This window comes from Eriocheir sinensis, chromosome 21 (genome assembly GCF_024679095.1).
Source record: "Eriocheir sinensis breed Jianghai 21 chromosome 21, ASM2467909v1, whole genome shotgun sequence".
NCBI lineage: Eukaryota > Metazoa > Arthropoda > Malacostraca > Decapoda > Varunidae > Eriocheir > Eriocheir sinensis.
Genome location: NC_066529.1, coordinates 1807517 through 1831950, shown reverse-complemented (window position 1 = coordinate 1831950; position 24434 = coordinate 1807517). Strand labels below are relative to the sequence as shown.

The following is a 24434-nucleotide window of genomic DNA, read 5'->3' as shown; positions in this document are numbered from 1 at the left end:
CGTATTTTCTCCAAGTTTTGTCTAATCCTTTCGTGGCGTGAATAAGGGACTACGAATTTATTTATCTATATTTCTGTCTTTTTGTATATTCATATATTCGTCTATCTATCTCCATCTAAAGGCACACCCACCTACCCACCCATACACACACACACACACACACACACACACACACAAACAGGTGCCACGCATGACAGCCACGCCTAACATGCCTGTCCCCTCCAAACCTCAACATTGCATCGCCTGACATCTTTTTGCCGCTTTGAAATTTTGGCACCTTACGGGTACTAGTGGCGTCTGGCACCTTGGCCTTGGGCACTGGCAGGCTCTCAGCTGGCACCGCGGCATCTCCTGGGCTTGGGGTTCATTTCCTCAGTGAGCCTTGGGTCGGGAGGAGTGTTAGAAGTTTCCGGGGAGTGTACTGTAGGCCGCCGTGAGTGTGGGAGACATTCCGTATCTCAGCTTGACCCAGCCTAACCCAGTGCCCGTGAAACTTTCCCTACTGTAACCCAATTTGATGTGTTACACTTACCCCCTTTTTGAAGCCTATTGATGAACTAAAGCTGTGTGTATCCAGATATTAAGTTATTTATGTGTGAAGTAAATGGATAGTATATCGTGGTCTAGTCGAGGAACCCTTTACCTGCCACTGCTAACGGAGGTCATCGTGTCCCTCCTGCTGGCTGTGTTTGTAGCTGACCCGCCACACCGCTTCCCTCGGCCCTAAGCTCTCTAGCCGCCCTTTTGTGCCTGCAGTTCCAATTATAGTTCTCTCCCCTTTGTGTTCCTGTTGAGCCCGTTAGCCTCGGCGTGGCGGCCCAGACCACCGCCGCCCCGCATGGAACGAGGGATGTGTGGCGGTGACGTCTGTCCGCGCCTCGCTAGCGGTGTTGTTACTTGTGGTGTTCGTTTTTCTTTTTTTTCACTGTTCGGCTTTCATGTCCCGGCAGCTGGGAGGTATGGGGCAAACGATGGAGAGGTGATATTACAGAAAAACGTCTTTGCTGGAGCAGGATGAAATATAATAACACTACACAAGAGGTGGAGAACGTTGGGGAAGGTCTTAAATTTGTCCTACAGTGGAATAATTATGGTAATGATGATGATGATGATGATGGTTGTCAAGAAAGAAAGAAAAAAAAAACATATAACAGAAGGATTTACAATTTAATAATTATAGAAAAAAATGTCACTCATTTTCGACAGCGATGAAAATAACGCTTCACCTATACATAAAAGTTATTTAAAATATAAAAAAAAGCCATGAACTTCAGATTAATCGCATGCAAGTGGTTAATGACATAAAATTGGAACGTAATGACACAGCGACCTTGAGGAATAATTTTTTAACGTGGTGGCAGTCATACATCATCGCCACGCCAACGCTGCCTCGCCTTAAGTGTATAGAGTCATAGACTGATCGCAGAATGAGTCGCTCTTGATTCCCGCGGCCGTGAGAGTATCATAACAAAACTGACTGGATGCAGGACGGTAGACGTTATGTAACCCCTTCCTTGCCCGTCTTTCCCGAGCCATCACGTGTGTGTGTGTGTGTGCAAGAGGGGCCAGGCGGGTACCCAGGTAGCTTGGCAGGTAATTTTAACTCTCCGTCTCCCGCTATTTAAAGCGCCGAGCAGACACTCAAGTGTTCGCTGTATGAAGAAAAGAGGAAAGTAACTCTTGTCCATAGTTTTCTGCATCTCACACATTGATTGGAAACTTACTGCGAAGGAATGCCATTTGGCGTTGTGGCAAACATGACACGGATATTACTGAGGCAAACAATGCTGACAGAATAAATAAATGAAAATATATAATTGAACAATAAGTAAATAAAGAGTACGTACACACACACACACACACACACACACACACACACACACACACACACACACACACACACACACACACACACACTGTTACATCTTAATGTTTTAATAATTGATTAATATATTTAATTTTCGCCAAACCTGTGTTCTATTACATTCGCCTCAGGTTAATAAGACAGCCTCGAACACACGTCACGGAGCCCTGCCAGACAAAGTCGGGGCGGGAGACAACAGGCTGTGCCGCACTAATACATTTTTGCAGTACTTCAGTGATAACTGACGTGTCCTCCTCCAGGTGGTTAGGGTTGAGGGGCTATGAATAAATTGCCAAAGTTTGCACAACACCCTGTGCCAATGACGTGCCCGTGAACTATGGGGATGAAGAGTCCGGCGCACTCATCACCGTCATGATTTGCACAACGGTCAAGGCAATTATCCTCCCGACCTGCACAGCCTGAGCCTCTAAGCTCCCTCGCGGCGGCACATATCACACGCGACATGACACAAGTCGCAAAGCTGAGCGTTGAAGTGTTGAGCTTCTGATCGCCTTACAGGTGGCTCCCATCATCAAGGTAGAGCAAATCTGCCGAGACTCACTGAGCTTCATCTCCATAATAGTAGGTGGGGCTGGCTAGGACCCATCGTTGCCTCCAATGCCATATATCCAGTCAAACAAGACGTTCTGATTGCTGAAGAGACTTACTTTTAGTTGGCCTTTCCCTGAAACTGTTTCGAGAGGCTCAGAACGATGTTTAACTTGTAAACTTGTCTTTTCTGAGAAGTGTTACAACGCTGCTTCTCCCACCACTGCAATGTGCCAGTGCCCTTCACTGCCTCCCGATGGACCCTCTGACGCCAGCTTAAGCTTAACGCTAAATCGCATTCTAACATTTGCAAACAAGAAAACAAACTGATGGCCGGATATTATCTGTTAGGTGTAATATTATCTCACTGAAGGAACAAAATCACGGTTATTTCCTCAAAAGTTTGCAATACGATACATCATGGGACAAAAACATGGAATGAACACCATTGGCGACTCAGGTTACTAAGCCGCCACAAAGTGTCATATTTTACTCACACGGAAGCATCATTCGGGTCACTCAAGGCGTTTCAGTAACAAGAATCAGACAAAACTAATTACTTTCGATGGTTACAATCAAAGCTTCTCGTTAGAGTGATTCTGTGCAGCGAAATTGTCAGAATAAATGACAAATGGAAACTTTCTCGGTCCAGTGACGTATCGGCGGTCCGTAGGCAGGACGGAGAGTTCTCAACCCGCAACCCGCAAGTTGCGGTGGGCGTCTAGCCGCTACAGGGGGTGGCGGTGCGAGGAAAGACGCAATGGTGTACTTTTAAATATGGAGTGCTTTAATCCGTGATACAGAGGATTTTATTACTGAAGCGATAAGAACGTCAGTGATACCAAGACAGCGACGGGTCAACATGGAGGCGGCGAGTATGGACCCGGTGAGTACGAGTCCTACACTGCTGCTGTGATTACCGGAGTTGGACGCTGCTGGGAACACTTATACATGACTCTAAGGAACACCCAAACACTTGTGCGAACCGAGGATGAGTGCAGAGACGACGTGGTAGCGGTGCGAGGCATGGGGCGGGGGGTGAACGTGCGTGCCGGTTTGGTGGTGGTGGTGTGTGTGTGTGTTGGAGGGGGTGTTCCAGGCCCAGGTATTAATTATGTAACCTTTATCCAAGTGACTGAAAATCTGGGTCCCAAGACTCTAAAAAGTGACTCTGGGTAACACTCAAACTTTTGTGGGACAACCAATAGTAGGAGTACTTAGTTAAGTGACTAGTGGAGCTGAACGATGCTAGAAACATTAATTAAACGTGATTCTTGGGCAAGACTGAAGCACTTATGTGGCTCCGATAACAGTGGAAGCGTGTGTCCCTGTTCGGTATGCATAGTATTAGTCCCAGGTAACAATTACGTAACTGTCCTATTCTGAAGCACAAAAAATAGGAGATGAATGCCGTGAAGGAGTGCACTGCTGGGGTCGGAGGGAGGGGAGGAGAGGTAGGAGGAGGAGGAGGAGGTCAGCGCCTGTTTGGTATAGGTACTATTTGGGTAGTACTAATCTACTAACTAATCCTGTGACCCGAAGTACAGATGATAGATGCCGTGGAAGGAGTGCGTTGCGGGGGTCGGAGGGAGGGGAGGAGAGGGAGGAGGAGGTCAGCGCCTGTTCGGTATGCGTAGTATTAGTCGCAGGTAGCAATTACGTAACTGTCATACTACTCTACGACACAAAGAATAGTAGATAGATGCTGTGGAAGAAGTGTGTTGCGGTGGAGGGGGGGGGGGGGGCGTCAGAACGTGAACGCTGGTCAGGACTGGTATGTGGGGCTCCAATTCCGGTTAGCAGTTGCGTAATCTTTAACTTTTTTCGATACTTTCTCATGCCTGGTCCTTCCCCTCCTTACCCTTCTCCCTCCCCTCCCCAACACCTGGCCTTCACGTGTGTCGCCGTGGGTCCCCTGGGCATTGTGGTACACGTGATACAGGACACGTTCCATGAGCTACTTTTTCCATGTATCTTTTTCAGTGTCAAGGCCGACTCGAAATTGCACTGACTATAACCAATTATTAAATGTGTTCGTGAAATGAAGTAGAAAAAGGCTTTATCAGTGATACCTCTGTTATTCTCTTTTTATAATTTTCATAAATAAACTAAGGGAAGGAAAAAAAATCACTTTGCACACGAACTAACAACACGTACTATGTAATGTGGAGGTGGAGGAGGAGGAGGAGGAGAATGCATAAGTAAAAATTGACCTATAAGTATCTTACGAAAATACTCTCATCACAACAATCCCAAACAGAACAACAAAAGTTAAGGCATGCGTACGGTAGGAGTTATCTATGTGTGTACAGATGCTACGGATGGGACTCGCGCACTAAGTAAATTGGACAGGAATCGAAGAAAAGTTTGTCGGGGTTGAGGTGGTATCTGATGAAGTGTTTACGGGTGTTAGGACATACTATCGCTCCCTTTCTATTTCTTACTTCCTATTCACGCACTCCCTTTCCCTCTGCTACTACTGCCTGTCTGTCCGGCGGTGTAGGGTGGAAGCTGGCCGGCGGATGAGAGACTTCGGACGCTGTAAGAACGGGGGGCGAGAGGCGGTGTGCATGGGACGTTGTGTGTGCCTGTGTGAAGGATGCTTTATGTAGGGCAACAGTGGCCCTCTGATGCTCCTGAATCTCCTGACGGTCACGGGCGCTGCTGACGTAACCTTCCGGAGTATGCGTAAGCTATAGGCCTTCCTTTGTCACTAAATATTTGACAGCACCAATAGATCGTGACCAGCTATACGCCTGACCTTTAGAGACCCCCCACCCCCCCGGTCCCCCCCCACGAATTAAGGGAAAAAACTACGCCTTCCTTTTAGTACGTAACCGTAAATCTTCTCACTGAATATTGTAAACGATGCCTAGAGCTCGTTACTTAATATCGATCTGCACATCCTTCCGTCTATTCATTATTCTTCACTTTAAATTCTATCGCGTTTGACCGAGAGAAGAATGGGATCGGATCATGGTATTAGACCGTTAAGTTCTTCAAGAAATATACGACAAGCGCACATGTTAATTTTGGAGCCTCATCAATTAAATTTCCTTGCTCGGGGGGACCGTCAGGGGTGGAGGCTACGTTCGCCCATCTAGAATGGTACGCTGTTAGTTGTAAAATGAGGGATTAAACTGGGTATTAAGTTTGTCGAAAGATCAAGAAAAACCGAGTACGGAAAGAGGTTCGGGTAGTGTATTTCGTAAGAAGGGGAAGAGCCGAGCATTGGAAGATCTATTACTGTGTCATAGGAAGAACTCAGTATAGGAAAGAGGGTCGAGTAATGTGTGGCAAGACGGAAATTAAAAGAGATGGGGAAGAGAATCGGATAGCATGTGTGGCTGGGGTGAAAGGGAGAGAACCAAGCAGAATCAAGTCACGTATAAACTAAGAGGGAGAAGAACCGAATCTCTATAAATAGGATCAAAACGCGTGTCTTAAAAAGGAGAACTGATGCAAAAGGCGGTAGATTAGCATGCATGGTAAGAGAAAGAGAGAGAGAGAGGAACAGAGTGAAGGAAGAGGGTCAAAACAATAGTGTGTCGCAAGAGTGTGGAGAATGGTCGAGTATGTTAATGTTTAGAGTGCAAACAAACACTTGCATTGCTTTGTGCTTGTTGCTGTGTGTGAAACGAGCATTGTTATTATTATTATCGTTATCACTATTATTATTATTATTATTATTATTATTATTAGTAGTAGTAGTAATAGTAGTAGCAGTATAGTAGTAGTAGTAGGAGTAGGAGTAGGAGTAGGAAAAGGAGAGAGAGAGAGAGAGAGAGAGAGAGAGAGAGAGAGAGAGAGAGAGAGAGAGAGAGAGAGACTTTGATCTTCCGGCACTCTTAGAAGCTGTGCAGTGCCAGCAGCTTATATTTCAGCTTCTTGTATCCGTGCGTCTCTCTCTCTCTCTCTCTCTCTCTCTCTCTTCCCCCCCCCCACGCCCCGATCTGTGTGGTCCCGTATTAGAGATGCAAGTCAGATTGTTATTTTTTTTTTTTCTGTTGCATACACAATCATTTGCTAGTAAACACACACACACACACACACACACACACACACACACACACACACAGCTGGAAATATACGTATACTATGCACATTCCACACACACACACACACACACACACACACACACACACACACACACAGCTGGAAATATACGTATACTATGCACATTCCACACACACACACAAAAAAAAAAAGATTGAAATATGACGCAGCCCAATACCTCGCCCTCACGTTCCTGTCACTCACATTCCTTCATTCATCGATGTGTGTCTAGTGCGTAGCCATTGACGTTTGTGTATATATATCTTTTTTCTTCAAGGTGAAATCTAGATGTGGAAAGGTTACCAGTGTTGCGAGTTTATCAGTTCTAGAGAAAATGCATTAGGTATTAGCGGGCGTTTTTGTTTTATTTTTGTTTTATTGCCCTTGAGCTGTCTCCCTTGCTGTAAAAAAAAACAATTTACATGTTTGTCTATAGTTTCCCGTATGTCAGGAACGTGTTTTCACTGGGCAGGGAAATAACGTGGACGCAATTTACCTCACCAGCACGGACGCCAATTTGTAACAATAAAAGATAACAAGCAAAACATAAACACAGTAACAATAGAGCCAATTATAAAGAAAAGTTATCTTTAAAAAAAAACATGACCACCACAACACAAAACCAAACTAACATTAACTTTAAACATCACGGGCGGCAATACGTAACAATGAAAACTAACAAGCAGAACATAAACACTGGCCACAAAAAACAAACCAATCATAAAAAAATGCATCTCTCAAAAAACATGACCACTGCAACCCAACCAAACAAACCTCACACTACCGTTGACAAAAGTGTAGAGAGAGATGACAGCTTGACGGGACGGGACGGGACGAGGTGGTGAACGAATGACCGCAGCCCGTACAAGAACTAACCAAACCTTGCCCTGTGTCCTTCCTTTCTCCTCCGTCTCGCCGTTGTCACAGTACCACGGCCGGGCGAGACGCATGTGTTGTGTTGAATGCCTGGGTGACCGTGATGGGAAGGTAGTGTGCGGAAGGGCGGGGAATGAGGGTAGTGAGGAGGGTATGGTGGGGAGGGCAGACATTGTAGTGGAGTCGGTGATGGAGGGGTGGCGAGGAGACGACAGCAGGAGGGGGGCAGAAGGAGAGCGGGAACAGGGTGGGAAAGGGATGGGAAAAGTAAGGTAGCAAATGGTATGGAAAGCACGGTAAGGGAAAGGTATTGATAGAGAATTAAGGATAAAGAAAGTGAGGGGAGGGTCGAGGATAGAGGGTAGAGAAAATAAGGGGAGGAAGTGGATATAGGCAAGAAGACTAAGGAGAAATGGTAAAGCACAGGTGGTAGTAGTAGTAGTAGTAGTAGTAATAGTAGTAGTGGTGGTGGTGGTAGAGTTTAATGGCATTTCCAGCACAATATACAGGTTCTAACTAGACACCCAAGGGAGGCACATGGCACAGAAATGGGAAATCACAGGTAGTAGTAGTAGTAGTAGTATATAGTAGTAGTAGTAGTAGAAGTGGTGGTGGTAGAGTTCAATGGCATTTCCAGCACAATATCCAAGTTCTATCCAGACACCCAAGGGAGGCACATGGCACAGAAGCGTGAGTACTAGGAACCAAGAGCTGTTCACACGTACACTGTTTATCACTTCCTCGACGCACTGTTATGACACTCGCTGACAAACGTAGACTGAAAGGTTCGAGTGAAAACTAATCTGTTAAAAGCTGGCGAGGATGATATAGCGATCTGCACGCACTTGATCCGCTTGAGAGAGAGAGAGAGAGAGAGAGAGAGAGAGAGAGAGAGAGAGAGAGAGAGAGAGAGAGAGAGAGAGAGAGAGGATGAATGGTTAAGTAGGAAGCTCGTTGTCGCTCCTGATAGACTTCAATACGACTTATGGATCAATAGAAGACCATTATGAAAAGAGGTCCGTGGTCCGTGAAGAAACAAAAGTGCTCAAAGTATCGGTTCAGACGCAAATGGCAGAGGTCGAGAGGAGGAGTTTGTGGATAAGAAAGAAGATCCAGAACAAAAGTAAACGTAGAATATAGATTAAAGGAGAAACAGCAGAAATCCTCTCCTTAAATCGTAAGAAGAAAGAAGAAAAGGAAAAGGAGGAGGTGGAGGAGGACTAGCGGGAGGCAGCTATATAGGTTCTCGGTTTTCTGTAGGTCTCGTATCAGTGTCCCGTCGCAGCAGGTTGACCCTCGCTGCTTAGTAACACAATGGAGGTGGATTTTTTTGGGGGGGGGCAGGTGGTTTGGCAGGTGTTGGGGGTGGGGTTGGAGGTGAGGGTGTGTGTGGCTCGCGTGTGTAGTAGTACCGATGACACACACACACACACACACACACACACACTTCATCAATAATAAGTTCTTTTTTACGAGTCTTTTTCGTGTGTATGTGTCCCAGTGACCCATATATAGTAACCATACCACGTTCTCCTCCGCACCATACATGCATAGGGATACATACATACATACTATATCTTTCACAGGGATACATATACATACATACTATCTTTCATACATGCCACTTCGGAAATAAAGGTTAATGTAGTATGCTTTCTTGTGTTATCCTTGGTCAATTGTTCTATGTATACTGTACGAAATAAGGAATCAAATCAAGTCGAATCGAACCACTCCATTGCTCTCGTTCTCTCGGTCTTAACGCCAGAGATAACCGAACAGATTTGAGGGTAAACTAATTATAAAATGATAAGTTCAGGACAATAGCATCAGAAGTAAAGTTTTCGCCGTGTATTAGTCGCATTATAAACAGTCTAAGCCTTTATGTTATGTAATTAATCCACATACGTCCACGGTTAGTTCACTCCACATCCTCTTCGCAATAACACTTGAGAAAACCAGATGATTTAAAGGGGAAACCAACATAATTCTGATTCCCCCAAATATACGTATCATTAGTGTCGCGTGTTAATGGTATAAGGAAAACGGTTCTGTCAGTAAGGTATGAGGCGTTGATGTATCTTACGTGACTCCGTCCTATCAAATATCAGGCTTCTATGCATAATTAACAGGTATATATTGGTATGGACGGCCGTGACAATGCCCTTCCGTGACAGTTTCTAAGCGCCCTTCCCATACTTCCTTCCTTTCTCTCTTCTAGATGGTATTTCGAAGCCCTTGAACGCCCTTGAACCACCCTTGAATGTCAGGCTGCTATACATCATGAATTAACGAGGAGAAACATCCTTGACATTCATTCCTTTCTCCTTCCAATCTGTTTTTAGCCCATTTGTTAGTTTTTGTTATGATGTTTTTTTAACGTTCTTTCATCTTAGCTTTCTTCCTTTCTTCTTCTTCGCAATTTTCTTTCCTTCCTCTTTTTAGCTATCATTCTTTTCTCCTCTTTTTAGCGGTCTTTCCTTTCATCCTCTTTGCTCTCTTCCTCTTCAGCCTCTTTGTTCGTATCCTTTCTCTATATCTCGTTCTTTTCCTGTTTAGTTTCCTTTCTTTTCCTACAATTGTCATCCTATATTTTCCTCCGATGAGTATTCTGTCTTTCTCTTTTCTTCTTCTCTCTTTTTCACTTTCTTACTATATAGCTTTCCTCTTTTTCTTTTTCTTATCCTTTTTCCTTTTCTTCATTTTACTTGTCTCCGCTTTCTTCTTAGTTATTTTCCTTTCCTCGTCACAGATTTCTTTTCCCTGTCCGCCCTCTCTCAGCTGTTTCCCCTACCTCTTTCTCTTCACTCCCGTCTGGCTGATATTCTGAGGCTCGCCCTCCTGGTAGCCTAACCTTCCCGCCCGCCCGTAAGATCCTACACTCACCCTGTCCCCGTCCCCTGCTGGATTCCTCTGCGGCGGCGTCCCCTCGCCCTCTCCTCCGCCTCCTCGCTAGCCCCTCCGCGCCCCCTTCCCGCCGGCACGCAGCCCCCCATCACCCACTGCGGTACTTGGTTCATGCTCCTTCCTTCCCTGACCTCCATTTCGTCCATTTCACCTATACTACACGTTTTCCCTCACTCCTCACCTTCACTACTTCCTGGTTTCCATTACCATGAGACGAGGCATTCATGAGTGTTTGAAGTCACGTTATCAGGGAGTCTTCAGTAGGTATAGAGGCCATATTTTAAAACATTTCGGCGCCCAAGTAGCTTACACATATTTGACACGGTATTTCTAGGAGTTTTGAGCATTTCCAGGGATAGCTTAATGGCCCCGGTGGTAGTTTGACCCTTCTTCTGTACCATGGACATAGAAAACCCACTCCTGAGAAACCAATTGATCTCCTTTTTGGCCTTTGGAAATATTTGATGTGAGTGGCAGAAGCGTCTGAGTATACTGACCGACTGCGGGATCATTGCACGGACTCGGAGGACTACTATCATGGCCCTCCTCCTCCTCCTCCTCGTGGCACCTCGGCCTTAGCTCAAGCCTCAGTGTGCCAGGAGCTGCGGGGAGGGGAGGTGACCCGCCCGCCGTCCTCTCCGATATTCCCGCCGAGGCTCCAAATTCAAGTCGGTGACGTCATCTTGTAGCGTTTTCAATCCATACCCCGAAAGTTCTTGTGTCAACTGTTATGTGACCCGCGGCGAGCGTGGGTGCAGGTGTGGGTACGGGTTTGGAATCAGTGTATGGCTCGTGCTCTCGTGAATTAAAGGTGAAAGTTAAGGTTTGTCTGGTGTAGGGAGTGTGTGTGTGTGTGTGTGTGTGTGTGTGTGTGTGTGTTGGACCCCCTCGCTCCGTCTGTCTGGTCCCTCCGCCGCTGTTTTGTTGGGTCTCGTCTCGCCGGTGGTGTGTTTAAGCGTGGTGGTGGTGGTGGTGATGATCGAAGCGACACTGATGGTGGTGGACTGGTGTTTACTCGTGTACACACACACACACACACACACACACACACACACACACACACACACACACACACACACACACACACACAGACACAGCACAACACACCCACGTCACCTAACTACATAACACATCATAGAAACACTATACATACCAATAACACAACACCACAAAACACCATGCCAGTATACATAATTAACACACACACACACACAACACATAACCAAACTACGGTATAGGAAACAACGTCCCCCCAAAAACAGCCTAATTCAACGTAAACACAACACAACAACATATAACACACACCACATCACGTAACACCATAACATTAAGAGTAACAACACAACGTAAGATAGTATAACAAACACCTCTGGCAGAACACCTTATTAAACATCATTGCGTAACACAACACAACAACACAAAACACCATATCACTAAACATTATTACACAACGCAGCACAACACAACACATAAAACCACAACACAAAACAAATCACTAAACACAATTACACACAGCAGGGCACAAGACAACACACCTCCCAACACAACAACACGACAACACACTGAGCAGACAGACGCCCCGTGCCGGTCTGCATGGCCCACAGATTGGCGTGTCAAGAGACTGTGTCAGCCGCGATGCAAGATTAATCCCGCGGTTCACGCACACGCGCACTGCTCACCAATCGTCGGTAATGCAGGTCAAGATTCGGATAACCCCACCACGTGTCCGTCAGCTGATGTGCCACCCCTTCCTCCCACCCTCCACCACCCGGATGCAATAATGAAACAAAGAAAAACAAGAATACAAGGAGACCAGTGATAATACGCCCTGTTACTATTGTCTTCTCCGTGCACCCGACTCTTCACCAACACGGAAACGAAGAAAAGAAGAGAAAGGATGTGATGATGATTCTGTGATAATGGTCCTGTGTTTAATGTCTGTCTGCTATTGTCTCCTCCCCTACCCCCCCTCTTACCCCCGACCATTCTTAGCGGCAATCAAGAAGGAAAGAAAAAGAAAGAGAACAAAGAAGGCAGTGTGTATAAATGGAGCCGCTCAGTACAGGGACGGTGGAGGGAGAGGGAAGGCGCGTTGTAGAGGTAGTGAACGTTCTCAGAGGGGGTGGGGTGGGGGGGCAAAGCGTTCATGTAGAGGTGGGAAGGGAACGTTGCTGAAGTAGGAAGGGAATGTTGCATAGGTATAGGAAGGGAACGTTCATGCAGAGGTAGGAAGGGAGCGTTGCAGAGGTAGGAAGGGAACGTTCATGTAGAGGTGGGAAGTGAACGTTCATGCAAAGAAAAAATGAAACGTTCTCAGTGGAAGACCAAGAGACAAAACGTTCCCGCCTCGTCTGGAAAAAGAAAGCACTCAAGTAAATTAAACGTTCATTTGGCAAAAAAAAAAACATGCACTCGTTCAAACATTCCAAGGAGGGAGAAATACATAGGGTGGAAGGAGAAAGAAACAGCGAAGCAAAAACATTTCAGAAGGGACAAAATATAGCAATTCAAGAACTGCATAACTCGTAAGTCTCGGGGAATCGATATGAATGACCAGATGGAGTTCAAGGGAGGAGGAAAGACGGGGAGGGAAGGATGGAGTCAGACAATGGATGGGGGAAGTGAGGGAGGGAGATGACGAAAGGGAAGAGAAAGGAATGTTAGGCAGACAGGAAAGGGAAAAGGGGAAGGGAGAATTAGTATGTAAGAGAAGGGGAGAGAGTGAGGAAGAGGTGGAATTTGGGAGCGAGAAAGGGACGAGGAAAGTGAGCTGATCAGATGAAGATAGGGAAGAGAAAGGGAGGCTAGACGGACAGAAAAGGAAGAGGGGAATGAAGATGTAAGATATAAGATAAAGGGAGATGGGAATATAGAAAGGCAGGCAGGGATAGGGGAAGCAGGGAAGGAGAGGGAGGTTATGGACAGGAAAGGGAAGAAGGGAAAGGAGAAATAGGATGTAAGAGAAACGGGAGAGAGAGTGAGGAAGAGGTAGGATTATAAAAGGTCAGAAAGGGGAGAATGGGACAAAGAAGGTATAATACGAGGTTATCAGAAGTTCAAACAGGAGGAGGAGGAGGAGGAGGAAAAGTAGAGTGGAGACGAAGGGAGTGAGGGAGGGAAAGCTTGGTGATGTGGGAGGTAGAAATTCGAAGTGAGGAAGTTTGATAAGCAGAGAAAGGGAGGGAAGTAGGAAGGGAGGAGGAGGAGGAAGAGGAGGAGGAGGCTTTTAAAGGGGAAGCAAGCGTCTCCATGCCGTAACAATTGGAGAGAGAAGGTCAGGGAGAGAGAGAGAGAGAGAGAGAGAGGGAGAGGGAGAGGGAGAGGGAGAGAGAGAGAAATACGCAAATAGATCAGCTGGTTATAAAAATACCGAGAGAGAGACAGCTGGAGTGAGACGTAAATTTAAACCAACGACACGGATATATGACGTCAATAAAATGTTGGCTTATACTAGTCATTATGAGAGTAATTATGGTGTGTGTGTGTGTGTGTGTGTGTGTGTGTGTGTGTGGAGTGAGATAGGACATGCTTTCTACTTCTTTTTTTTCCTCTTTATTTGGGGCAGTGAAAGGGAGATAGATGTAAGCAGGTCTTTCACGGCCGTAGGACCAGACTTAAGGGTGTGTGTGGGGGAGGTGGGGGAGCAGGATTATGTGGGTGTGGGGGTGGAGGTTGTATGTGTATGTTCGGGGGGGGAGGTTGTATGTGTATGTTGGGGGGGGCAGGTTGTATGTGTGTGTGGGGGGGTTGTATGTGTATGTGGGGGGAGGAGGTTGTATGTGTGTGTAGGGGGGATCAGGTGTGTGTGTGTGTGTGTGTGTGTGTGTGTGTGGTGCAGGTGTGCGGCGGGCAGGGCAGGACGAGCACAGTGCCAAGCAACGCGTGACCTTGAGGCAATGAACTTCGTGAGGTGGACGCCAAAACAGAGATTCTTCCTCCGTATGCAAAGTTATTTCTCGTTTTCGCCTTTCTCGTTTTCGCCCTTACCCTTAGCTATGTCTCTTTTCTGCTCTTTTTTTAACATCTATCCTCTGTCCTTTTTTTAACCTCTATCCTCTGTTAGTCTTTCCCTTTACCTGTTATTTTTCGTCTTACATTCATCCCTTCCTTAAACTGTCCCATTTTTTAGCCGTACTCCTTCGTTCTTGCCCTTCCTCCCTTCCTTGCCTATATCCTCGTTTTTCACCCTTTTTCTCGCCTCTCCCTCGTCCTTTCTCTTGCGATCTTCCTGCGCCTATTCCTTCTTCCTTGCCTTTTCAATCTTTAAATCTCACGTCATCCTGTGCGAGTCTCCGTTATCTGCATCGGGGAAAAAGAGAAAGGAAGAGAGAGCCATATATGTAAAGAAAGTCCTCTCCCTCCCCTTTCTACCCTTATCCTCTGCCATAGCACCACGCCAGTATTGTCTCTTAGCATCATAACTTCGCGCAGTCCAGGCCTCGGTGACTATTTGGGAGAGGAGCCGGAAAGGAAAGCGAAAGAGAAGCAGAAGGGCAAAAAGAACATATGTATTGAAATCGCAGAGGAAGGAAGGTGAATCTTTGTCTTTCTCACATCATGATATCGTACTTAACGTTTAAGCCTCGCCTATTACTCACGGCGGGAAGGCAGGGAGGTAAGGAAGAGGGAAAGAATAGCTGAATTGGGAGAAAGGAAAACTATAGTAAATGGATGCGAGATTACTGCGATGTCGGATTAAAAAAAATGGTCTCGTTGTGGTCTTCTATCATCATAACATCCCGCTGTATAGGCCTCGGGTGCTACCTTACCTACGGCCGGGAGAGAGAGAAAAGAGGGAAAGAAAGTTAAAGGGAAGAAGAGGAACTGGTACGAGTGACTGTGATCTCCCCACGTGGAAAATATAATGAGAAAAGTGTGTCTGAGTGAGTATATGTCGATGAGTCAAGGAGGCGTGCACACCTGCCCTGTCGGAATGGTAATAAAAGGTTCTCTACGACCCACAACACCTGACCTCCTCCGTCCACCACACCTGCTCACCTGCCAACCTACTACCTGTCTGCCTCCCTGCCGTCTCAAAGTCCATATGATACTAACCTGAGAGATCTCCGTCCACACTTCTCCACCTGTTGACCCACCTGTCTACCTAGCTACCTGTCATTCCTGTGTTGCCATACCTGAGAGATCTCCTTCCACTCCTTCCTACCTGTCTATCTTCATCCTCGTGACATAACTTGGGAATCTCCGTCCACACTTCCCTACCTGCCTATTTACCTACCTATCGTCCTTACTCTCCGTTCCTACATCCTTATCGACCATTCTACCCTTGTGATATAGCTTGTCAATCTCCGTCCACACTCCCCTACCTCCCTATGGTCCTTATTTCCCATCCCTACGTCCCTGTCCACCTACCTTCTTGTCTCTACCTTCCTGCCGTCCCTGTGATACTTCCTGTGATAATGGGTGACCTACTGATCCTCCCTCCCTCGCGCCACCACCACCATGAGACCGCCGGGCTGGCCGTTCAGGGTCACCCGCTGTGGGAGCCTGCACCTGCCGGCATCGATGTGGAGCCCCCAGCGGGAGAGGTAAAAAGAGACTAAGGTGCCGGCTTGCCCCCAACCCTTCCTCCTCCACACCTCCGCTCGTCCGCTGCCGCTTGTTCTCAGCACTCACATACCGCACCGCAGCAATTATGTATACTCAGCACTGCAGCAACCATCTTTATGCTGTACCATCGCACCTGTGTTTACTCAGCACCAAATCACTGTATATTAGCACTGTCTTAGCACCTGTATCATGCGACATATGTGTAATCTGCACCTTTTTACCTACTAAGTATAGGTGTCTTATTCAGCACTTCATGACAGTCAGCACCTCTCTTAGTCAGCAGGGGTGTTAATCTTCTCTGTAGCACCTTTTCTTTCTATCAGCACCTGTCTTTAGTACCTGTGTAGGGCTGCACCACTGTAAATCTGTCTTTTCCTGCACCGCCTTACTCACTCTGTACCGGAAGAACCACTGTCGTGTGTTCACCATGTAAACACACCCACACTCACACTCTCGTCTGTTGCGTCGCTCCCTCCTCCACACACTTGTTGTATTGATAAGCGCTTCACCTGTTTAACACACCTGAGCTTGTGTCATTCAGCACCTCCCTTATTGAACACCGCCACGTCACGCCTATGGCTGACTTGAAAAATAAACTAATAGATAAATGAATAAATTAAGACAAAATACATCTTGAGGGGTCATTAGGGAAGGGAAGGGAAAGAATGATTGACAGCTTTACATAATTGGCAGTCTATATTTTTTTCTGTCATGCACTTATGGAAACACACACACACACACACACACACACACACACACACACACACACACAAGAGTACACATATAAGCCTGTGCGTGCGTGTGGTATCAAAGTAAGCTCCTTGATGAAGTCTTATCGTGCAAAATATATAGAGCAAAGGTCAACGGAAGGAAGTTTATATCCCTAAAGAGAACTGTAATGTTTTTTTTTTCATTTTTTTTTCTTGACAGTGTTAATACCAATTCCCACGCGTATAAATTAGCAATCACCATGCTATTTTTGTTGATGTTGTTGTATTTGCAGTCATTTTAGTATAATTAAAAAGCGTTTCTCTGTAAATAAGTGTGTCAAAATCTCGTCTCTGCTCTGGAAATAATCTGCTTACCTCTCACACACTTACGCCACGCTTCCAAGACGTTAGTATCCGCGTTTTTTTTATTTATTTTTCTATTTCAGTAACGCAGCACTACAGTCTTATCTTGCCTTCACATTCCTTGCACTTCACTTACGTCACTATTGCAATACGTTTTACTTTTATAGCGTCGTAAATTTTGTTCAAAGTTATTATTTGTGGTATTTTCTCTTCTTTTACGCCCTTAATATACACATGCTCTCTCCTTACAATTCTCTTTTATGTCACTTTTGCGATTCGTTTTACTCTTCTAGCGTCGTAATTTTTGTTCAAAGTTATTATTTGTGGTCGCAAGTTTTGAATGAAGTTATTTTCTCTTCTTTTACGCTCTTTACATGCACACACCTTTAACACTTCACTTATCTCACTTTTGCAATACGTTTTACTCTTCTAGCGTCGTAATTTTTGTTCAAAGTTATTATTTGTGGTCGCAAGTTTTGAATGAAGTTATTTTCTCTTCTTTTACGCTCTTTACATGCACACACCTTTTACACGTCACTTATCTCACTTTTGCAATACGTTTTACTCTTCTAGCGTCGTAATTTTTGTTCAGCGTTATTAACTGTGGTCGTGAGATTTGAATGAAGTTATTTTCTCTTCTGTCACGTCCTACTCATCCTCAGCCCCTCCCAGCAGGATGTGTCTTAAGAACATAACCTCGTGACAGCACTCACGTCATCATGCGTTCTTAGGAGTCAAATTTGTTCACGTTTTCCTTGAATTATTATCACTTGTAATCTCACTTTTCATCCGGTTTCCTGTGGACGTGATATTATAATGTATCTTTCTTAATTACTCATTCCACTTCACAGAGACACACTAATTACTTGATCCTCTCGCTCTTCTTTTCAATGCTTGCTCCTGGCTTCGTGTGTTTGACGAATTAATATGATGTTTATTTGGTAAAGTGTACGTGTATAAGAATTACCAATGATAGCACGTGATTGTATTATATGAACACTTATTTTCAATGTGTCCAGCGTTAAGGGACGAGGAGAGAGAGGTGTGTCTACTCTCTTAAGAGCTCGTGTTGTTACTGCCGCTACTGTTACGACACGCTTGGTAATGCTTCCGACCGTGGCGATGACGGGAAGCCTTACAGTGTTTTCTCTCTCTCTCTCTCTCTCTCTCTCTCTCTCTCTCTCTCTCTCTCTCTCTCTCTCTCTCACGCACACGCACCTAACCATACCTTAAAGTAGTAACACCACATTGCACTAAGCGTTTTTAGATCACATCATCATCACATTGTAAACAAATTGCCATGGAGTATAATAATTACAATATATATCTTGTCTACAGAACACGTAGCATCCTGTATCACGTTGACATAATAGAAGTATCTCAGCCTTGCCATCGTTAACGTGTAGCGCAGAGTATAATGCATTAGTCAGGAGCACAGTAGCTGATGCCTGTGATCGGTATTCTCAGATGCTTCGGCCTCTCACATCAACAATTTTCAAAGGCCGAGAAGGGGATTAATCGGGTTTTCTGGAGTGGTTTCTAGATTCCTTGTACAGATAAAAGGTCAAACTAACACCAGGGTCATAAGAGTACCCATGGAAATACCCAGAAATCCTACGAAAGCCTTGTCAGTTGTGTGTGCTTGGGAGCCGAAATGCTTGAGAATGTGACCCTGTGGTGTATTTAGCGTTCAGCACCCTCAGTATAGCAGGTCCCCCTTAGCTGAGTGTATGCTTGACTAATAGTGATTGATTATCCTCCCTTACGTGACGGTCTGAACGAATGGACAAATGTGTGTATTGATCAGGCAGGACAGATTAGAGATTTTGATAAACAAGATCCATTTAAGACCAAGAGTGATTGATGTTGCCAGGACAAACATATGGTTATTTAGACAAAGTAAATGAATGGGTAGTTAGATAAAGCAGGCTGGTGAGGAAGTTTAGCTAATAAAGGAAAAGGCAGGTCAGTGACGAAGTTTAGTTATTAAAGAGCTGCATAATGTTGGGAGGACAAACATTGGAGAAAGCAGGTTAGTGATGAAGCTTAGTTAATAAAGGTAAGAGCTGCATAATGTTTGGAGGACATACACTGGAGAAGGCAGGTCAGTGACGAAGTTTAGTTATCAAAGACAAGAGCTGCATAATGTTGGGAGGACAAACATTGGACAGTGATGAAGTTTCGTTAATAAAGATGAAAGCTGTATTATGTTGGAAGGACAAACATGGGAGAGTAACGGATCATTTAGACAAAACTACACTGGTCTTTAGGAGCTGGAAATCCACCCAAATAGATAATATTATAAAAACATAAATATTGACTTTTTTCTTTGTAACCATAACCTTGTCATCTACACCCGACCAGTTTTTTTTGTGGCCTTGTGTCTTGCTAATCCTCCCTAACCTTCCTTACTTACCTGTGGCTTCAATACCTGACAGGTGTACTAAGAATAGGTTGACCGGTCACAGCCTGAAGGGAAGCAGATTGCCGTCACAAAACATCCACATTCATTTCATTTCTTTTTTCTTATTTACTCTTCTTTCATTATTTTTATTTTCTTTAGGTCTTGCGTAAATTCCAGGATGTGTTGAAACTCCTCTATAGGCAAATCTTCCTGGCCATGTTTTTTTTCTTCCACTTTGGTCTGTTTTTTTTCCTCGCATCGAAACCCCAAAATGAAAAAAAATATTCTGATTTTCCTTACGTCCGACTCCGCGCCCTTCCCACACGGTGACTCTAATCCCTGGCAGTTCTTAAGACGAAGCGAAGGGGAGGGACTTTCATTTTCATCCTTTTCCTCTTCCTCTTCCTCCTTATCCTACTTTTCCTTCTTTTTCTTTGCCTTCCCTACCTTCCTTTTCTCCTCTCCCTTTCTTCTCCTTGTACTTCTTTTCCTTTCCCCTTCATATCTTCTTTCCCTTTTCTTTTTCTCCTGATCGCTTTTGTCTTCTTGTACTTTTCCTTTCCTACTTTCTCTTCTCCTTTTTCTCCCTTTCTTCTTCCTGTATTTCTTTTCCTTTCCCTTCCCTACCTTCTTTTCTCTTTTCTCTTTCTTCTCCCTTTCTTCATCTCCTTGTACTTCTTTTCCTTTCCCTTCCCTACCTTCTTTTCCCTATTCTCCTCCTTTTCCCATTCTTCTTCTCCTTGTACTTCTTCTCCTTTCCCTTTCCTACCTTCTCTTCCTTTATCTCCTTCTCCCTACTTCTTTCTCCTCCTTGCCATGGGATAACGGGAGGGTAAGACGCCGTGCCACACAGAGAATCACATCAGGAATCCTTTTTCTATACGGGCCGCAGCAACGGGACTTCAATGAGCTATGTGTAGGCTGCCCTGGTTACGTATGTGCCGTGGAAGAGGCTGGGGAGTTTAATAGGCTATCACGCTGTTGTAATGCTGTGTTTATTATATGGTTAGGTACGTAGTTGTCTTTTATTTTTATTGCGCTATGTTCTGTTATTGTTTTGGGTTGTAATTGTTTTGCTTTAGTTATTTTTTTATGTATTATGCAACCATACCTGTTTTTAATCTTTTTTTTGTTCACTTTTTCTCTATCCATCCCGTCTTTCATTTCAACTCTACTACTTACAATATTTCGTTCCCCGCCATCACTAACCTCTCATTCTCTTCTTAAGTGTTTTTTTTCTTCACTTCTTCCTCCACGCGTCCTGTCTTTCGTTTCAACTGTACTATTTACAAAATTTCGGTCCTTGTCACCACCAACCTTCGTTCATTTCTTTTCTCTTTCATAACTTCACTAGCAAAACTTAACTTGTACCTTCTTTGTCTTCATCACTCCCTCGTCACCGCTCCCATTACCTTCTATTGAGTATTTTATTATCTTTTGCTTTCGTTCCTTCTCTAAAAATACTCTGCATAACCTCCACGTAAGTGCTCTCCTGGGTTGTCCTCATTGAAAAACAACAACTCAGCCCTTCCCTTCACCATCCCTCTCATTCCGTCTGTTACTCTATCTCTTTTTTTTATATACCTAAAATATTATCCCCTCATTTCATCAACCCTCTCATCCCCTCATTCACTCCACGAAGCCCTCTCATATCCTCTCCTCACTACCTTCCCATACTCATTCCTCACTAACCCTCTCAACCACTCTCCTCTCAATCCCTCTCTCTTCGCCACCTTTTTACATCCTCTTTTGTTCCTCACCATACTCTCCTCGCCCCTCCTGTGCCTGACGCCGTCCTCCTCAACAGAACATGTCGATCGTGGTGTCGTCGCTCACCATCGCGACGCAGATGGCGTTGTCGCACTTCATCCGCGGCCGCCTCAGCGAGATGGTCGAAGGAGAGCTGCTCAAGGGCTGCCTCCTCGAGCTGGTGGCCGCCGCCGAGATGTGTGGCACCTGCTTCGAGCTCATCATCAGTGAGTTGTGGCAGCCCAGGGGAAAGGTGCTAGCGGGGGGCGAGCGGGGAGATGTCGCGATAATGTTTGGTGCTGCAGGGAGTGTTTGGGGATGCCTGAGGGAGTCCGTGGAAAATTAATGTACAAGGTTGGCTGAGAAGGTAATAGATGTAGTCCATATTTGTCAACGGGTACGAAGGAAAACAAGTGCAATTTATAGTCCTTTCTTTATTAGGGCCAACAACAGGAAAGACATATATATTCATATAAGTCCTCCTTTTCTACTAATCAATTGTAGATCACAGTGGGCATACAAGACTATAGTTCCATGTATGAAGCTTCCTTACTAAGCTTTTCACACTTTTAAGATTTCCATCTCTGTTTAAGTACAAGATAACGTCACTGGAAGTATTAAGGCATTACAGAAGGATTATCAGATAGCTACCATGAAGGGACAGGAACGACCCGTGGCCGCAGGTAATTCATCCTTCGCCTGCCTTTCTTCGCCCACACAGTCGCTGATAACTACGGCGTGTACGCGTATGGCGTGTACCTCTTCCTGATGACCATCTGGTGGGGCCAGTCGTGGGGCACGGCTACCGCCTGTCCCTACAACCTGCTGGAGGAGTACGTGGAGACGGGATCCAACCCCGTCCACGTGGTGCTCAAGATCGTGGCGCAAGTGATCGGCGGCATCGCCTCCTTCAGGTGAGTCACATGATGTTATTTTTATTGTTATCGTCGTCGTTACTGTTGCAGTTTTACTTGTCGTTGTAGCTACTGCTGTTGTTGATCTTAGTATAGTGATTGTTGTTTTGCTACTATTACCGGAGCAAACATTCGAACAAGTGTGTACATTAACCTTCCCTCAGGTGGGTGAAGCGGCTGTGGATGCTGGAGGTGGCGGCGACACACGTAGGGCGCGGCGTGGATGACTGCACCGCCGACCTGCAGGTGCCGGTCATCGTGGGCTTCTTCATCGAGGCGCTGCTCACCTGTGCCTGTAGACTCTTCTCCAGAGTTCTTGGGGAATTCGAGCCTAAGTTTGCCTCCGCCATCGACTCCTTCTTTGCCACCTCCATGGTGATCCTCGGTGAGTGAACGTTTAGATGTCTACTGACCTCTGTAGGCTCATCCATCATCCTGCTTCTCGTCTCATTCATGGATAACTAAATTAAGAAGGTGTACTTCACGGAAATATTAATAATAAGTTTCATACGGGCGTTAGAGAAAGTTATGGATGGGGAGGGCAGATGGTTAATTAATGGTTCTCAATTGGTCTACTGGAGTTTCATAATATCTATGTGATCATCTTGTAATTGATGCCTACAGTGATAGTCGTGTTTTTAAGCCCGAGTGATTCATCTAAGTGTAAGCGTGGCGGCGGTGTCTCAGGTAATAGAGACGAGGTGCAGCCTATTTAATTTATATACGAGCAGGTACGTTGGAGTGTTACTCAAGTACTGGGGAAGAGATGGAGCACACGGGAAGGCCGACGCACTAAAATGATTTATGTCGTTGCAGCTTTCGACTACTCTGGCGGCTACTTCAACCCCGTGCTGGCGACGGGCCTCAAGTGGAGCTGCCGCGGCCACACCAACGCCGAGCACATCGTGGTGTACTGGGCCGGCTCCATCCTGGGCGCCATGCTGTCCCTGCGGGTGTGGACCATTCCCTCACTCAAGAACACCATCCTCGCGCCGTTCAAGCCCAAGCTGGAATGATCGACTCAGAAAGAAGAGAGAGTTTCCAGAACCTTACCTTCGAGCAGTATCATGACAAATATTTTCTCAGTCAGGAAATGGATATCACGCCATTTCGCGACCCTTGAACCCCCCGCATGTTCAGGTACAACCCTCTTCTGCCTGACCCTCCTTGGTGCCGTGCCTGCTCGGGGCCACTGCCACACACCGATAACCAAGTAAGAGCGGCAGTCACTCAAGCCGCGTCTACAGTCCTCGTGTACAATGTTTTAATACTCAACAGTGAAACGAAACCGAACGCATCGTCTTCGCACATCTTACTTCGAAGTTAGTTTTAATAATGGTTTTATATTCTCCAAAAACAGCGTTGTGCTTCAGTCGCTAGTCTGCCGCCCCTCCTTTGTTTACCTTCTTAGTAGAGTAATATGTATTCCTAGGAGACTTAAGTAACTTATCTCAGTGTGTAGTCAGTGTTATCACAGCACAAAGAGAAGAAAACAGTGAGGGGCAGCGATGCGGGGCCATTGAGACGTCCAGCGACCAAACTCATCAATCTCAGTGTGTACATACTCAGCATTATTACCGCACAAAGGGAAGAAGACGGGGATAGAGAGAGCTACGGAGCAAGTGTGACGTCTATTATAGTGGCCGGTCAACGCAACCCCGTAAAGATCTAAGGGTGTTCCCCGCGGCGCGAACAGTACATAAAAGGGGAAGAAAAGAAACAAAAAGTAATCGTGATGGTGCAAGATTGATCTCCAGCTGCCATCCAACACAGCCTCACGAAGACCTAAGGCTACTGAGGGTTTCATATGGTTGTCCCCCGCGGCGTGAACACAACAAAAAACGGAAGTCACCCGCCGGTTTTTATCTCTCCTTAGGGCTGCAGCTAGGCGAATGTATGACTGGAACACACACACACACACACATACACACATAATCATCTTACACGGCCGCGAGTGTTTCACAATATGCTAGAAAAAATACACACACACACACAACTTTCTTTTATAACTTCGTGTGTGTGTGTGTGTGTGTGTGTGTGTGTGTGTGTGTGTGTGTGTGTGTGTGTGTGTGAGAGAGAGAGAGTCATTTTGGTATAGTTTAGTTCACCCTTGCTCAATTATCCTGTCTTTTACCCTAACCACAGAAACCGATATTAATCCAGTGCTTCCTTCTGTGCCTTGAGTATTGAAAGCACGAAAGTTATTTGCACCGTTGATAAAAAAAAGAGGTTGTTTTTAGTTTTAGGAATATTTATTTTTAATTCATCCCGTTACATGTGGTTGTTAAATATATATAAGATTTAAGTGCATTGAGATATTACGATACCCGTTAAAAGCTATTACCCAGTTATATGTTCGAAAGATATAAGAAAAAAATGTAAAAAAGATATATACTTGTACATACATAATTAACGATGCAGTTGACGATTTTAAACGAAATAAAACCTGTAATAAAGACTTTAAAAAGCAATATAAA

General features: G+C 45.3%; 2 protein-coding genes across 7 annotated transcripts in view; one reads left to right on the top strand and one right to left on the bottom strand.

Annotated features, from left to right (window-relative positions):
• LOC127001501 (aquaporin-11-like) overlaps positions 1 to 17981 on the bottom strand; it is a 25023-nt gene extending 7042 nt beyond the window's left edge. Inside the window, exons 1-2 of one of the 3 annotated variants that reach the window (XM_050866088.1) lie at positions 17415 to 17981; positions 16903 to 17274 (exon numbers count right to left, since the gene is read on the bottom strand). The gene's annotated coding sequence lies outside the window, so the exon portion shown is untranslated. Of the gene's footprint in view, positions 1 to 2532; positions 2693 to 16902 lie in introns of those variants that run through there. The other 2 variants (XM_050866085.1, XM_050866086.1) reach the window with 2 other exon arrangements.
• On the top strand, positions 324 to 24434 carry LOC127001500 (aquaporin-11-like). 4 transcript variants are annotated; one of them, XM_050866082.1, is made up of 5 exons: positions 324 to 433; positions 21102 to 21270; positions 21765 to 21957; positions 22122 to 22342; positions 22774 to 24434. In XM_050866082.1, the coding sequence occupies exons 2-5, from the start codon at positions 21105 to 21107 to the stop codon at positions 22971 to 22973; spliced, it is 780 nt and encodes a 259-aa protein (XP_050722039.1). In that variant the 5' UTR covers positions 324 to 433; positions 21102 to 21104; the 3' UTR covers positions 22974 to 24434. The 4 variants fall into 4 exon arrangements, with proteins under 4 accessions (XP_050722039.1, XP_050722038.1, XP_050722040.1 ...); XM_050866081.1 differs by lacking the exon at positions 324 to 433 and adding an exon at positions 3100 to 3299; XM_050866083.1 differs by lacking the exon at positions 324 to 433 and adding an exon at positions 10721 to 10917.

What these genes read in the sequence shown, in the direction of transcription:
- LOC127001500 (XM_050866080.1), top strand. Translation starts at nt 15,580, where the DNA reads ATGGTCCTTATTTCCCATCCCTACGTCCCTGTCCACCTACCTTCTTGT. An exon ending in CTGCTTCGAGCTCATCATCA is followed by an intron (nt 21,271 to 21,764) that starts GTGAGTTGTGGC and finishes TCGCCCACACAG; the next exon opens with TCGCTGATAACTACGGCGTG. An exon ending in CACCTCCATGGTGATCCTCG is followed by an intron (nt 22,343 to 22,773) that starts GTGAGTGAACGT and finishes ATGTCGTTGCAG; the next exon opens with CTTTCGACTACTCTGGCGGC.